Consider the following 12332-nt stretch of genomic DNA (forward strand, 5'->3'; position numbering starts at 1 on the left):
GAAATCAGCATGAAGATATGAAGAGTCAAAGGCCTATTTAAAGAAAATCCAAGGAAAAGCCAGATGTTTTTCCTGACTTTAATGTACTGTGACCCCCAAGGATGAAGGTGTATTCTGACCTATGACTTGTGACTCTTGCCTGTTTTTAGGCACAGGCTTTAGATTGGACAGAAACCACGAGGTAAGGGAGCTACAGATCTGAGGTGGAACAGATAATGGGAAAGGCAGCGAGCAGATTAGACTACCTGATGAGAAGGAAGAGTGGAAGCCCAAAGAAACAGAGGGCCAGAGGCACAACACTCTGGAATAACCCAACTTCCTCAAGGAGGGTCCCTGGTCCGTCGTCACAGGGAGGGAACCATGATGGAAGAAGATATGGAGGTGGGATTAAGAAGCAACCACTGAAACATCAAGTAGGCTGGGCACAATGGAGAAAGCGGCAAATTGTTATGAATGGTGAACACCTGTAAAAAGCAAAATAATAATACCCCATGCTGAAATAGAGAAGGGGGCATAAATTCATCTTCTGCCCTTCTCTTCCTTACTCAATTCTCCTAACCTTTGGCACCCTTGAGATATCCCAGATATACTACATTTGAGGGTACATCTACACATCTTTCTACTCCGGTTCTACAGTACCTTCCATTAGCCCTTGAGTCTTCCCGGATACTAGGAGAGACGGGATTAGGTGTGTGTATGAGGGTGGGGTGCTTAATCATTAATCCAGTCAACATCTGATATACCTGGCCCTGTACTACACAGGAAGAAACTAAAGACACAAAGGAAACACAGTAGCCTACTCTTTTAAGAGGCTTGATTCGTTCTTAGAAACAAAGTGGCATAAGGCAAGGGCATGGAATTTAGAATCTGAGGACTGGGATCAAATCTTGCCTATGCTATGTAATAGCCATTTTCATCTCGTAAATAAATCTGTTTCTGTTAGTCTCAATTTCTTCATCTGTTAAATGGAGTTAATAATAGAACTACTTCACAGGGTTGTCAAGAGCATTGATCAGGTGCCAGGCATTTCTATCAGTGACCCATCGTTCTGGGATTTCTACAGAAGTGCCTCACTCCTCTCTCCTGTCTTCTCCATTCTGTGACCTTCAAGAGTTAAGGACAGGTAAGAGGTCAAAAAAAAAAAAATGGTGAAGGGGGAAAATGCCTCTAAAACTATATTCAGATCCCAATGTGAAGGGTTTCTTTAATGATCAAATCATGAAGACCATTCACAGCATTTCTGCTTATTCAGTGAGCCTATGCAAGATGTCCATTTTCTTCTTCATGTAACTAGAAACCAGGAGCTATGCTCACATATGCCCCAAAGTCCTCTTGATAAAGACTAATGCTCCTAACGCAGCATGATGTTGGCTGATTAGTGCCGTGACCATGCACAGTCTTGGGCTGGGCTGAGATAAACAAAGGCGTGCAGAATAAATCAGAAAGCTACACAGCTCACTCTCAGGCAGCAGGCAGGGCTTGCAACACATACTAAAGTAAAAAGGACAACTCACCAACGTGACTGAAGAGGTCATATTGCCAAGGATGGTGGGAAAATGGGAACACATCAAATAAGAGTCCACACTTAAATCACAGACAATACAACACACAGGAGAATTGCTTAAACCAACATAGAACATTCTCCAAATCACGCCAGGCAGCAGAACTTGGTTGGAATTTAATGAGCTGAGAGCATCTCAGGATTCCACAAAGCTGTTCAAGTAAGGCAGAAAGCTTACAGGGAGGTATTTTTCAAAATTTCAATTCTCCTCATCTTAAATTATGGTTAATTAATACATGCACAAACTTTTTTTTTTTTTTTTTGAGAAGGAGCCTTGCTCTGTTGCTCAAGCTGGAGGACAGTGGTGCGATCTCGACTCACTGCAATCTCCACCTCCCAGGTTCAGGCAATTCTCCTGTCTCAGCCTCCCGAGTAGCTGGGACTACAGGCACACGCCACCACGCCCGGCTACTTTTTGTATTTTTAGTAGAGACGGGGTTTCACCATATTGGTCAGTCTGGTCTCGAACTTCTGACCACCTGCCTTGGCCTCCCGAAGTGCTGGGATTAAAGGTGTGAGCCACCATACCCAGCCACAAACTTTTTTTTAAGAGTTGAGGTCTCTCTTTATCACTCAGGCTGAGTTGCAGTGGCATGATCATAGCTCATTGCCATCTTGAATTCCTGGGCTCAAGTGATTGTCCTGCCTCAGCCTCCTAAGTGGCTGGGACTACAGATGCAGGCCACCACATCTGGCTAATTTTTAAACATTTTGTAGAGACGGGCTCTCACCATCTTGCCCAGGCTGTTCTCAAACTCCTGGGCTCAAGCGATCATCCCACCTTGGCCTCCCAAAGTGCTGGGATTATAGGCATGAGCCACCACACCCAGCCAATACACAAACTTCTTGATCAGTTCACCATGTATAATACATGTTAACCACTAATTCCTATCTCCTGACTAAGAAAAATTGATTTTTCAGGAACAAGCTCCTTCCATGAAATTAAATGCTATTAAATGCTATTATAAACAACTAAACTTTCTTTATTCTGCAATTCTCATAAATGAAGAGTTTTAACTCATACTGTACACAACTCCTAGCTAACCTATTAGTTTTCTCAGAATACTTGCTTCTTATTTTTTACCCAGGATTAAAAATGTAACTATAGCTTGAGAAATCCTCGAGTCTTAATTATAAAATTAAAGTACTTACTGACAAGGTAAGTTGGATTTCTTTATGATTGTAGTTTTTGGAAATCCTTTTCTTCAAAGCTTTCACTGCATCTTTTGGCCTATAGCAATAAATACACTGAAATCACCAATTTAGGCATTGCTGAAAACAAGCAGTCTCTCTGAAAAGCAACATGCATTTGGAGAGAGGAATGGCTAAGGAGCAGAAAACTAAGGCCTTGGTTCTACTGTGGGACCCCATGCGAATGACCTAACTTCTTGAACCTAAATTTCTTCACGCATACAGGCAGACAATACCACCTAACCCCTTATGAGAATCAAATAAAATATTTTCGTACAAGACTATTACCTAGAAAGTACTACCCATGAAATGCGCTCATTCCTGTATCCCTCTATCAATGCACAGAACCAATTTATGGGAAATGCAACTTCCGAAACAATGAATGTTACCATTTTTATTAAAACTATTAGTATTTCCTGAGCACCCTATAGACAAGGGGATGTAACAGGAATTACAACAAACTAGGTCAGCTGCCAATACGCCACAATTTCATGTTACAAAGAAAGGACTGTTTATAAGGGTCCAAATTTACTTTAAGATTCTCTTTTTGTATTATCAATGAATTGGTATTATCAATGAAAATGTTCCCAGAGGAACTAAACATGGTAAATAGGATTATAGGAAAAAAACCATACACACTTAAAAGTACTAACCATAAGCACTTTCCATTTATTTATAATCAATAATTAAGTTTGATGTTTTCTTTATCAACATAAGCTAGACTAAATCTCTTTTACTGCCAGTTATCACTTTAATATGCCCAGGAAAATTACCAGAATTGTGTTCCTTAGAATAACTTGTAATTGACTACAAGCAAACCAGTTTGCTCTTCTTAATGACTTTTTTCTTATAACTTCGATTCTCGAAAGTTTAAGAAGTTTAAGAACAAACGATAGCACATGCTATAAGAATACAGCTTAAACATGGGTGAATTGACATTCAGAAGGAAAAAAATTGTCCTGGGACAGGGAGGAAAAAAGACTGCTAGATTGTTTCCTGGTTACTAAAAATAATTGCTCAGAAATAGGTCACCACCAGGAGTCAACCAGCTTCTTGATAATATTTGACGGTTTCATCAAATACTGGCACTGGGAGCTGGAGATATTCCTAAAGAAGGACACAATCTCTCTTTTTCAATCTTTTTTTTTTTTTTTTTTTTTTTTGAGATAGAGTCTTGCTTTGTTGCCCAGTCTGGAGTGCAGTGGTGTGATCTCTGCTCACTGCAAGCTCCGCCTCCCAGGCTCACGCCATTCTCCTGCCTCAGCCTCCCAAGTAGCTGGGACTACAGGCACCCGCCACCATGCCTGGCTAATATTTTTTTGTATTTTTTAGTAGAGATGGGGTTTCAACGTGTTAGCCAGGATGGTCTCGATCTCCCGACCTCATGATCAGCCTGCCTCGGCCTCCCAAAGTACTGGGATTACACGCGTGAGCCACTGTGCCTGGCCTTTTTCAATCTTTTAGAAGGAAGGAATTTGAGCTTCACAGTGACAAAATTTGAAACTATTAAAGAAACTGCCAAGAGGAGAAAAATTATAGTGGATTTATGGATACTCCACATGTTGAAGCAAGCAGCTGCCCCAATATTTCAACCTGACAAGTCTTCAAAAGATAGAGGGCGCCTAATGAATGATGAAAACACTCTTTCAACAACAAAACCGAAACATTTGCAAGAGAAAACGTGCTGTAGTTCTGATGCTTCTTATCAGAGGCAAATACATGGAAACCATGCTGTACTCACCCATCCTGGGTAGTGTTAATTATGTCACAGATGTGCATGAACTGGCCCCAATCTTCAGTCTGAACTCCAGCAAATGTAGCCTTTTCTGCCAAGAAAAAGCTGTTGAGTCTGAGCTACAACAGAATAAAAAATGTCTGGTATTCCTGAAATAATCTGCCTAGGCTGCACCAGCAAGTGTCATTAAGTTTATATTGCCAAAGGGCAAAGTGATTTTTTTTGGAACAGTTCTCAGTAATTCAGGAATCAATCAGAACCCAAGTTCAGAGTGCTGCTGCAGCAACAGTAATGAGTGACCTATTAATAAAGACCTCAAGCACAACACCTGGCCACAGGCCCAGGCCAGGCCAGCTAAATCTCCGCCTGCCTGGCTTTCAGAGAAGGGAACTAGGGCTTAGTGAGCAGCTACCTACAAGGTGAACTGCGTAGTGCTAAGTATTTTATCATACGCAATTTCATTTAACCCACTGTTAAGAGATGATGAGATAGAAGTTCAGAGAGGTTAGGAAATTACCAAAGTTATACAGTCAGTATGAAGTAGAATTGGCATTCAAATCTAGGTTGTTTGGTCCCACTGTTTGTTTTTAAAAATAATTTATTCTCTGGGGGGACAGGAGGAAAGAACTTTTAAAGGAGAGAAGTAATCCGTTGGTCTTAGGAGCCAAAACATTGGCACAACTCCAAATAAAAGTAATACGTTTATTGTCCTATCATCTTAATCTCACGATTCCTTCTAATTTTACCAATTATTATAACTTCAACCAATACTTGCAAAGACACTGCTTACCTCAACTATGTAAAAACTTCCATTGCATACACTTTTACTTTCAGCCTTAATCATTTCAAACTGGCGCTGGATAACTATCCGAACTAATAATAATAAGCATCTAAACTAACCACAGCTGCACCAGGCTGACCAGAATGCTTCTGCACTTGGAACCCTATGATTAGATAATCAGGCATCTTTCCCTCTCCAGACAGCCGCTTTAAGAATACAAGATGTTATCTGGAAAGGGTAATGGAACATTCAGTATGAATGCGTTAACATCTTCCTAAGAGAAGGACAAGATCCCTAAGCATGAAAACACCGGGTTCTGGGGGAAATGGAGAAAAAAACAAAAAAGATAGAGAAGGGGAAGAATAAGGACTTGCTTGGGGGAACCCCAAAGTTTAGCTTGCTTTCAATCCAGGAAAAGAACCACTTGAGGCGGGGCCCGGTGGCTCCCGCCTGTAATCCCAATCACTTTGGGAGGCCGAGGTGGGTAGATCACCTGAGGTCAGGAGGTCCAGACCAGCCTGGCCAGCATGGTGAAACTCCATCTCTACCAAAAATACAAAAATTAGCCTGGCGTGGTGGCATGTGCCTGTAGTCCCAGCTACTCGGGAGGCTGAGGAAGGAGAATTGCTTGAACCCGGTAGGCTGAGGTTGCAGTGTGCCAAAACCTACTGCACTCCAGCCTGGGTGTCACTCCCCGTCTCAAAAAAACAAAAACAAAAACAAAAACAAAACAACAACAACAACAACAACAAACTTGAATCTGGCACCGAATGGACAAAGCTTACCTCCCTAGAAAACTCCTATTCACCCTTCAAAAGCCAGAGCAGAATTCATTTCTCCCTTCTCCTAAGTTTTGTGTGTTTTGCATTTTCTTGCATTGCAAAGGTGCCACACAAAACTGTGCCCGTCTTCTCTACAAGAAAGTGAGTTCCCTCAGGTTTGAGACCACGTCTCACCTTGGCCTCACCAGTGCCTGATCCAGGTCCAGGCACATAGCTGACAGTTAGTCCATGTTTACAGAATTAAAAAATTAAGCAGACGAATTGCTGAAGTTTCGTTTGCCTATGAAGACACAGTCTGAATCCATTTCTGCTTGGGGTTCATTCTAATATCCAACAAAGCACAGCCATTAAGGGAAAGCATCTCCTCAATGGTAGCTACTCTGACCATCTTATAAGGATGTGTAAACTAAGGTTCTGTTTAAGTGGTGTGTTCGGTGTCACAGCAGTTAGTAGAGCTGTGATCTAAATTTTCCAAATCTGGGCCTCTTTACTACAACTACTAGGTTCTCACTATTTCATCACCCCACTAAGTTCCTGACATCATCACACTTTGCCTGGCATTAATACGCACTCGTGCCACACCCAATTCCCAAGGGAGGAATCAGGGAAAAGGAGCAGTGAGCTGGTGCTGGTAAGAGTCCAATCACTGGCTTCTACATACATCATGCAAGGTACATCCGGAGGAGAGAGAAATCATTTAGGTGGATGCTGGTGTAGTCCCTAGTGGCCTGCGAGAGACCTCCGTGGCCCCAGATGGCTCCTATGTTCCCTTCCTCTTCACTCCAATGCCAAGCATTTTCATTCTCTTTGTTTACCCAGAAAAGCAATCCAGGTTGTATAACCTTGGCACTAGAGAAAACTGGTTTGGGGAGACCTGCCCCTCACAGTAAGGCCACATCACTTGGTCTCCCAGAGCCTCCTCTTCTGATCTGTAAAACGGGCATAACAATACCGTGCCCTGGAGAATGTGCCTTTAGGAATAACTTCCCCCGGCCGAGAAGTTTCTGGTGTCTCCTCGTGGAGGCCCAAACACTCCATGCCTGACTCCCGCGGTTCACCTGTTCGGTTCCACTCCCCAGGAGGCATCGAAAGGAAAGTACATTTTTGAGGACTGAGGTTCTACAGTGAGTTGGCCAAGAAGGAAACGACGAAAGGGGGCCGGGTGGAATGCGGGTGCCTTGGGAAAGTTGCGGGGGGAGGGGAATAATTTTTTCAAGTTGGACTAACTCCGTCCTCTGCAGGCCGAGAATGGATCAAGCAGGAGAGGATCCCACGGTCCCCTGCCTGCCTGGGCGTCTCTCCCCGCGCCTCCTTACCTATGAGGTGGCCCACGGAGGTCGCATAGGGATCCCGGTGACTCTTGCCAAACGCCATGGTAGCGCCAGAGGGCCGGGCCCAGGAAATCCGCCTCCACCGCTCCCCGGCTCCCGACTCCACCCGCTCGGTACCCTTGGCTCCTCCTCTTCGCCCGAGCGCTTCCCGGGCTCTGGCGGAGGCGGTGCGTTCTGCGCTGCCGCTGCGGGGCGCGGGCACCGAGCGTGAGGAGCTGGGCGCGGGGCAGGGACGCGAGGGCGGGGCTTCGGGATGCCCCGCGCACCTGCAGCGCGCCCTGCGGGACCCGCGAGGAGGCTGCGCTGCCGGCTGCAGGTGGTACAGGCGGGTAGTGGCGGGTGTATGGAGCCTGCGAGAGTGGCGCGGCCGCCTGCTCGGATCCCAGGTGGGCTTTTCGCCCCGTGCAGGAGGAGCAGGCAGCCCAGAATCTCCAGCCTGGGAATTAGAGACCCAGGCTTTGATCCCGCCGCTTGCTGGGCACCTTGTCACTCTTCTCTGCGCCTCTTTGGCTGCCCTGGGTAGACCAAAGATAATAGGGGGTTAATAACACAAACCTCAGAATTATGAGAATTAAGGGAAGGACGTAACCGATTATGTCGGTGTCTGGTACCCACAAAATAAATAGTTAGCCACTGAATATATTGAATAACTAGAAATATTTACCCTCGACCTGCCTTTGCCCTAGAGATCCGGGAGGGGAGGTGTGCGCCCTGCCCTTTAAAGTTGTGGTCATGTCTAGGAGGAAGGATTGGCTTCGAATTTAGGGCTTCCCAGGAGCAGGCCCTCTTTGTCTCTCTCCTATTTCCTCGAGGGACCACAGGGCGCTGCCTCGCAAGCTCTTGTTTTCTAACCCCACCTTCTGGGAGCCGTGTTTTCCAGCCTGATTCTAAAAACGGGAGAGGGGCTTTCCGTTTCCTCTGGCAAGGAGTATGCTTGGCTTTAGGCCTGCTTTGTAATGTAGGTCGGAATCTGAGAAGCCCAACACCTTTCCAGCTGCCCCTTCAGAACCAGAATTTATTTCCTATTCCTTTGCATTCAATTAACATCTGATTGGCTACGTTAACAATCTCCAGCCTGCAGGAGCCTGCCAGAGGGTGAGGTGTCCCCAGGTGATGTCAGATAGCCATAGATGAGCTCCTGGTGCTTGTAGATCCTGTTTCCTGTAGTCTAACTGGCACCCATTTCAAGTCTGTTTTTTAGCCCTGGAGATGGTGACTAGGGAGACGAAGGGGACCTGTTTTGACTTATGTCCGTGGTCTTGTGAATTTTAATATAGAGGTCAAAACCAATTGCCATGCACTCCAAGAGGCTAACATTTAATTATCTCTAACTCAATTATTTATAATTTTTCTTGACCAAAGTGAGCCAAAACCTGGGATTCTAAAATCTAGAATGAAATATTCTTGTTGTGATGATATGTCTCATAATGGGATTTGTCCCACGTGTAACTAATATTCTCCACCTGCCTATTCAGGGCAAATAGCTATTTCAGATGTTGCCGTTTATCAACTTCCTTACTCATCACTACAGCCTCTGCTGACACTGTTGAAAACCTCTTTTGTGACATCACCAACCTAATCTGTATTCCATGCCTCTAGCAAAATATTTTGCCTTTTCTGCAACCTAGAATCAACCTACAATCTCTGAAAAAGAAAACCAATTTTAGCTTAGGCCAATGTTGGTGTCAGTGGCCTTCTATCAGTTAATGAGAACGAGAAAGGAACCAAGCATCCAGAGAGATAGATTTTTAATATATTTCTATGTGGGAGGTTTTTCTTTTCTTCTTCTTCTTCTTTTTTTTTTTTCTCCTATGTCTGATTTCCTTACGTGACAGGACTGAGGCACCGAGAAAGAGGAGAAACAGTAGCAAGGAGTGTCTTCTAGACTTGATGCTTGGGTGAACAGAACCAAAGTTGATGAGTACTACCTGTGTTCTATCTCAGCAATGCCTGGCAGAAGTTTTTGTCTCTCCCTGTGCCCTCCAGGGTGTTGTGGTGGTTGTTGCAGCCTTCTCTTCCTGTACTCTGTTCCGTTCTGCATGATCCCTCTTCTCTCCAGGCATGAAAATCAACGTGGTTAATGTTAGTAAAGTCTAGCAGCAGGGACAATAGAATTCACAGCTAAGTTGAGGTCAGAGAAGGAGCAGAATCCCACAGGGGTAGAATGACACCAGGAGTAAAATCTTACCACAATTTCAATTCCAAGAACACTTAGTCAACATTTATTTATGTAAAATATGCTAAGTGTCTGCAACTAGAAATCTGTCTTAACCTTCACAATCCTGAGAGGTGGGTAGTATTAACCTCATTTTTACAAATATATAATCTGAGATTCAGAAAGATCAAGTTTATAAATGGCTTCACTAAAGTTTGACTCATGGCTGCCTGGTTCCAAAGCCTATATTATTGTCACTAGGTGAATCTGTTTATTGAGCCTGATGTCTTACTTTTTTAAAGGATCTGCTTGATTCAGTGCAAGACCTCTTGAAGAATACAGGAATAGGGGAAGTCATATACTTTGCTGGCACAAGGTCCTGCTTTTTTTCTGTTCTTGTTCAATAGCGAATATTTTCTGTGCTAGAACTATATGCCAGATATGTTCTAAACATATTACATGCATTATCTCATTTAATCACATAATAATGTTATGAGACCAGTACCGTTATTACTTTATTTTTCATGTTAGAAAAACCAAAGTAATGGCTGGGCGCGGTGGCTCACACCTGTAATCCTAGCACTTTGGGAGGCCGAGGAAGGCAGATCACCTGAGGTTAGGAGTTCAAGACCAGCCTGGCCAACATGGTGAAACCCTGTCTTTACTAAAAATACAAAAATTAGCTGGGCGTGGTGGCAGGTGACTGTAATTCCAGCTACACGGGAGGCTGAGGCAGGAGAATCGCTTGAACCCGAGAGGTGGAGACTGCAGTGAGACGAGGTCGTGCCACTGCTCTCCAGCCTGGGCAACAGAGTGACTCCGTCTCAAGAAAAAAAGGGGGGGAAAATAAGTCAATAATTTTTCACATAGTCACATTGCTAGGGAAGGACTGTCTAATTCCAGAACCTGTGACTTGAATGGCTGTGCTATGTCATCTCTCATGGATAGAGCTCTAGATGGTAGGTGGTGCCCTTCACTAGTTCACATTTTGAAAGAAGTGGGTTCTAGGGGGCAGTGTCCGTAGAAAGAAGTGACTGAACTTGGCAAGTACACCTGTATAGAAAACAAAGATAACCCACCATCATGATTCATGCAGCTAAGAGATTTTTGCCTTCTCATTTGATTGTTTTTTTGTGTGTTGTGTGTTTGTGTTTTTTTTTTTGTTTTTTTTGTTTTTTTTTTTTTTTTGAGATGGGGTTTCACTCTTCTTGCCCAGGCTGGAGTGCAATGGCACAATCTCAGCTCACCACAACATTTGCCTCCAGGTTCAAGCGATTCTCCTGCCTCAGCCTCCCTAGTAGCTGGGATTACAGGCATGTGCCACCACGTTTGGCTAATTTTGTATTTTTAGTAGAGACGGTGTTTCTCCATGTTGGTCAGTTTGGTCTCGAACTCCTGACCTCACGTGATCCACCCGCCTCAGCCTCCCAAAGTGCTGGGATTACAGGTGTGAGCCACCACGCCGGGCTTGTTCCTTGTTTTAATATTTAAATGTGCTCCCTGTAACCCTCCCCATAGTGTATCCACTAGCCTTCTCATTATCCTTCTCTTTTTCCGTGGGTCTAGTTCCAAACACTACCTACTCTCTCCCCCAACTCTCCCACTATAAAAACTAACTTTCATAGCTGTGTGATCTTCAGCTTTAATAGTCATCCTCATCCTCTTTGACCCTCTGCCACCACCCATGTGATGGCCCTTCCTTGTTAGCCAGCCTTATCTTTCAGGACACTTCTCTATCCTACTTTTTTTTTTCTCTCTCTCTCTCTCTCTCTGACTGCTAATTCTCAATGATCTTCATTTGATTTTATTTTCTTTCCATTCTGCTAGACCTAAGTAAGTCTTCCCACACTTCCGAGGTTCGCCTTTTTCTCTTTCTGCATTTCTCTCATCCCACCTTCTCCTTGTCCCTTCTTTATGAAGTCTTTTCTGACAACTCCCAGAAGAATTTAACTCTTTTCTGTCCCAGGTACAGATTTCTGTCTTATAGTCCACAACATATTATATCACTGATTTGTTTAGAAATCTGTTCCCTGCCTCCTAGATATAGGCCCCACAAAGAAAAAGGACCCATTTGTAGGACTTGGTGTCCTGACACTCAATAGACCTTAAGGGTTTTTTTTTTTTTTTTTTCTGAGATGGAGTTTCACTTTATCACCCAGGCTGGAGTGCAGTAGTGCAATCTCAGCTCACTGCAACCTCTGTCTCCCAGGTTCAAGCGATTCTCCTGCCTCAGCCTCCCAAGTACCTGGGATTACAGGCACACGCCACCATGCCTGGCTAATTTTTGTCTTTTTATTAGAGACAGGGTTTCACCATGTTGGCCATGCTGGTCTCGAACTCCTGACCTGAAGTGATCCACCCACCTTGGCCCCCCAAAGTGCTGGGATTACAGGCATGAGCCACCATGCCCAGCCTAAGGGATGTTTATTGAATATATTAATGAATGGCTCCTCAAAATCTTAAGTTGCTGTGTCCTTCCTGAGGTCCAGCCCTTAATTCCCTCCTGGATGCCTTGTTGAAACTTGAACTCAGTATGTCTAGAATTATACTCATCCTCTTTCTCCATTATCTCAATATCCTACCTTACTTACTTGTTTTGACCATAGCAGTCATTCTCAACCATATGCATAGAAATTTCTGGGTTGCTGTAAAGACTAATGATATCTGGGTCCCACCTCAGAGATTCTGATTTAACTAGTCTTGGATGCCTCAAGGTCATCAAGAATTTTAAAGGTCCCTGGATGGGCTAAAGGTACCATAAATTCCCAAACAGAAAATCTTGAAGTTATCCTCAAC

At 44.1% G+C, this 12332-nt stretch overlaps 1 protein-coding gene across 7 annotated transcripts in view; it reads right to left on the reverse strand.

Moving 5' to 3' along the window:
- TOM1L1 (target of myb1 like 1 membrane trafficking protein) overlaps positions 1-9662 on the reverse strand; it is a 63345-nt gene extending 53683 nt beyond the window's left edge. For 3 of the 7 annotated variants that reach the window (XM_063706257.1, XM_004041313.5, XM_055388713.2), the window contains exons 1-3: positions 7367-9662; positions 4494-4578; positions 2714-2792 (exon numbers count right to left, since the gene is read on the reverse strand). In XM_063706257.1, the coding sequence (XP_063562327.1) occupies positions 2714-2792; positions 4494-4578; positions 7367-7424 (222 nt within the window). In that variant the 5' untranslated portion in view covers positions 7425-9662. Of the gene's footprint in view, positions 1-2713; positions 2793-4493; positions 4607-6224; positions 6246-7366 lie in introns of those variants that run through there. The other 4 variants (XM_063706256.1, XM_055388712.2, XM_063706255.1 and 1 more) reach the window with 4 other exon arrangements.
- Between the last annotated feature and the right edge of the window lie 2670 nt (positions 9663-12332).

The sequence above is a fragment of the Gorilla gorilla genome, chromosome 4 (genome assembly GCF_029281585.2).
Source record: "Gorilla gorilla gorilla isolate KB3781 chromosome 4, NHGRI_mGorGor1-v2.1_pri, whole genome shotgun sequence".
Classification (NCBI taxonomy): domain Eukaryota; kingdom Metazoa; phylum Chordata; class Mammalia; order Primates; family Hominidae; genus Gorilla; species Gorilla gorilla.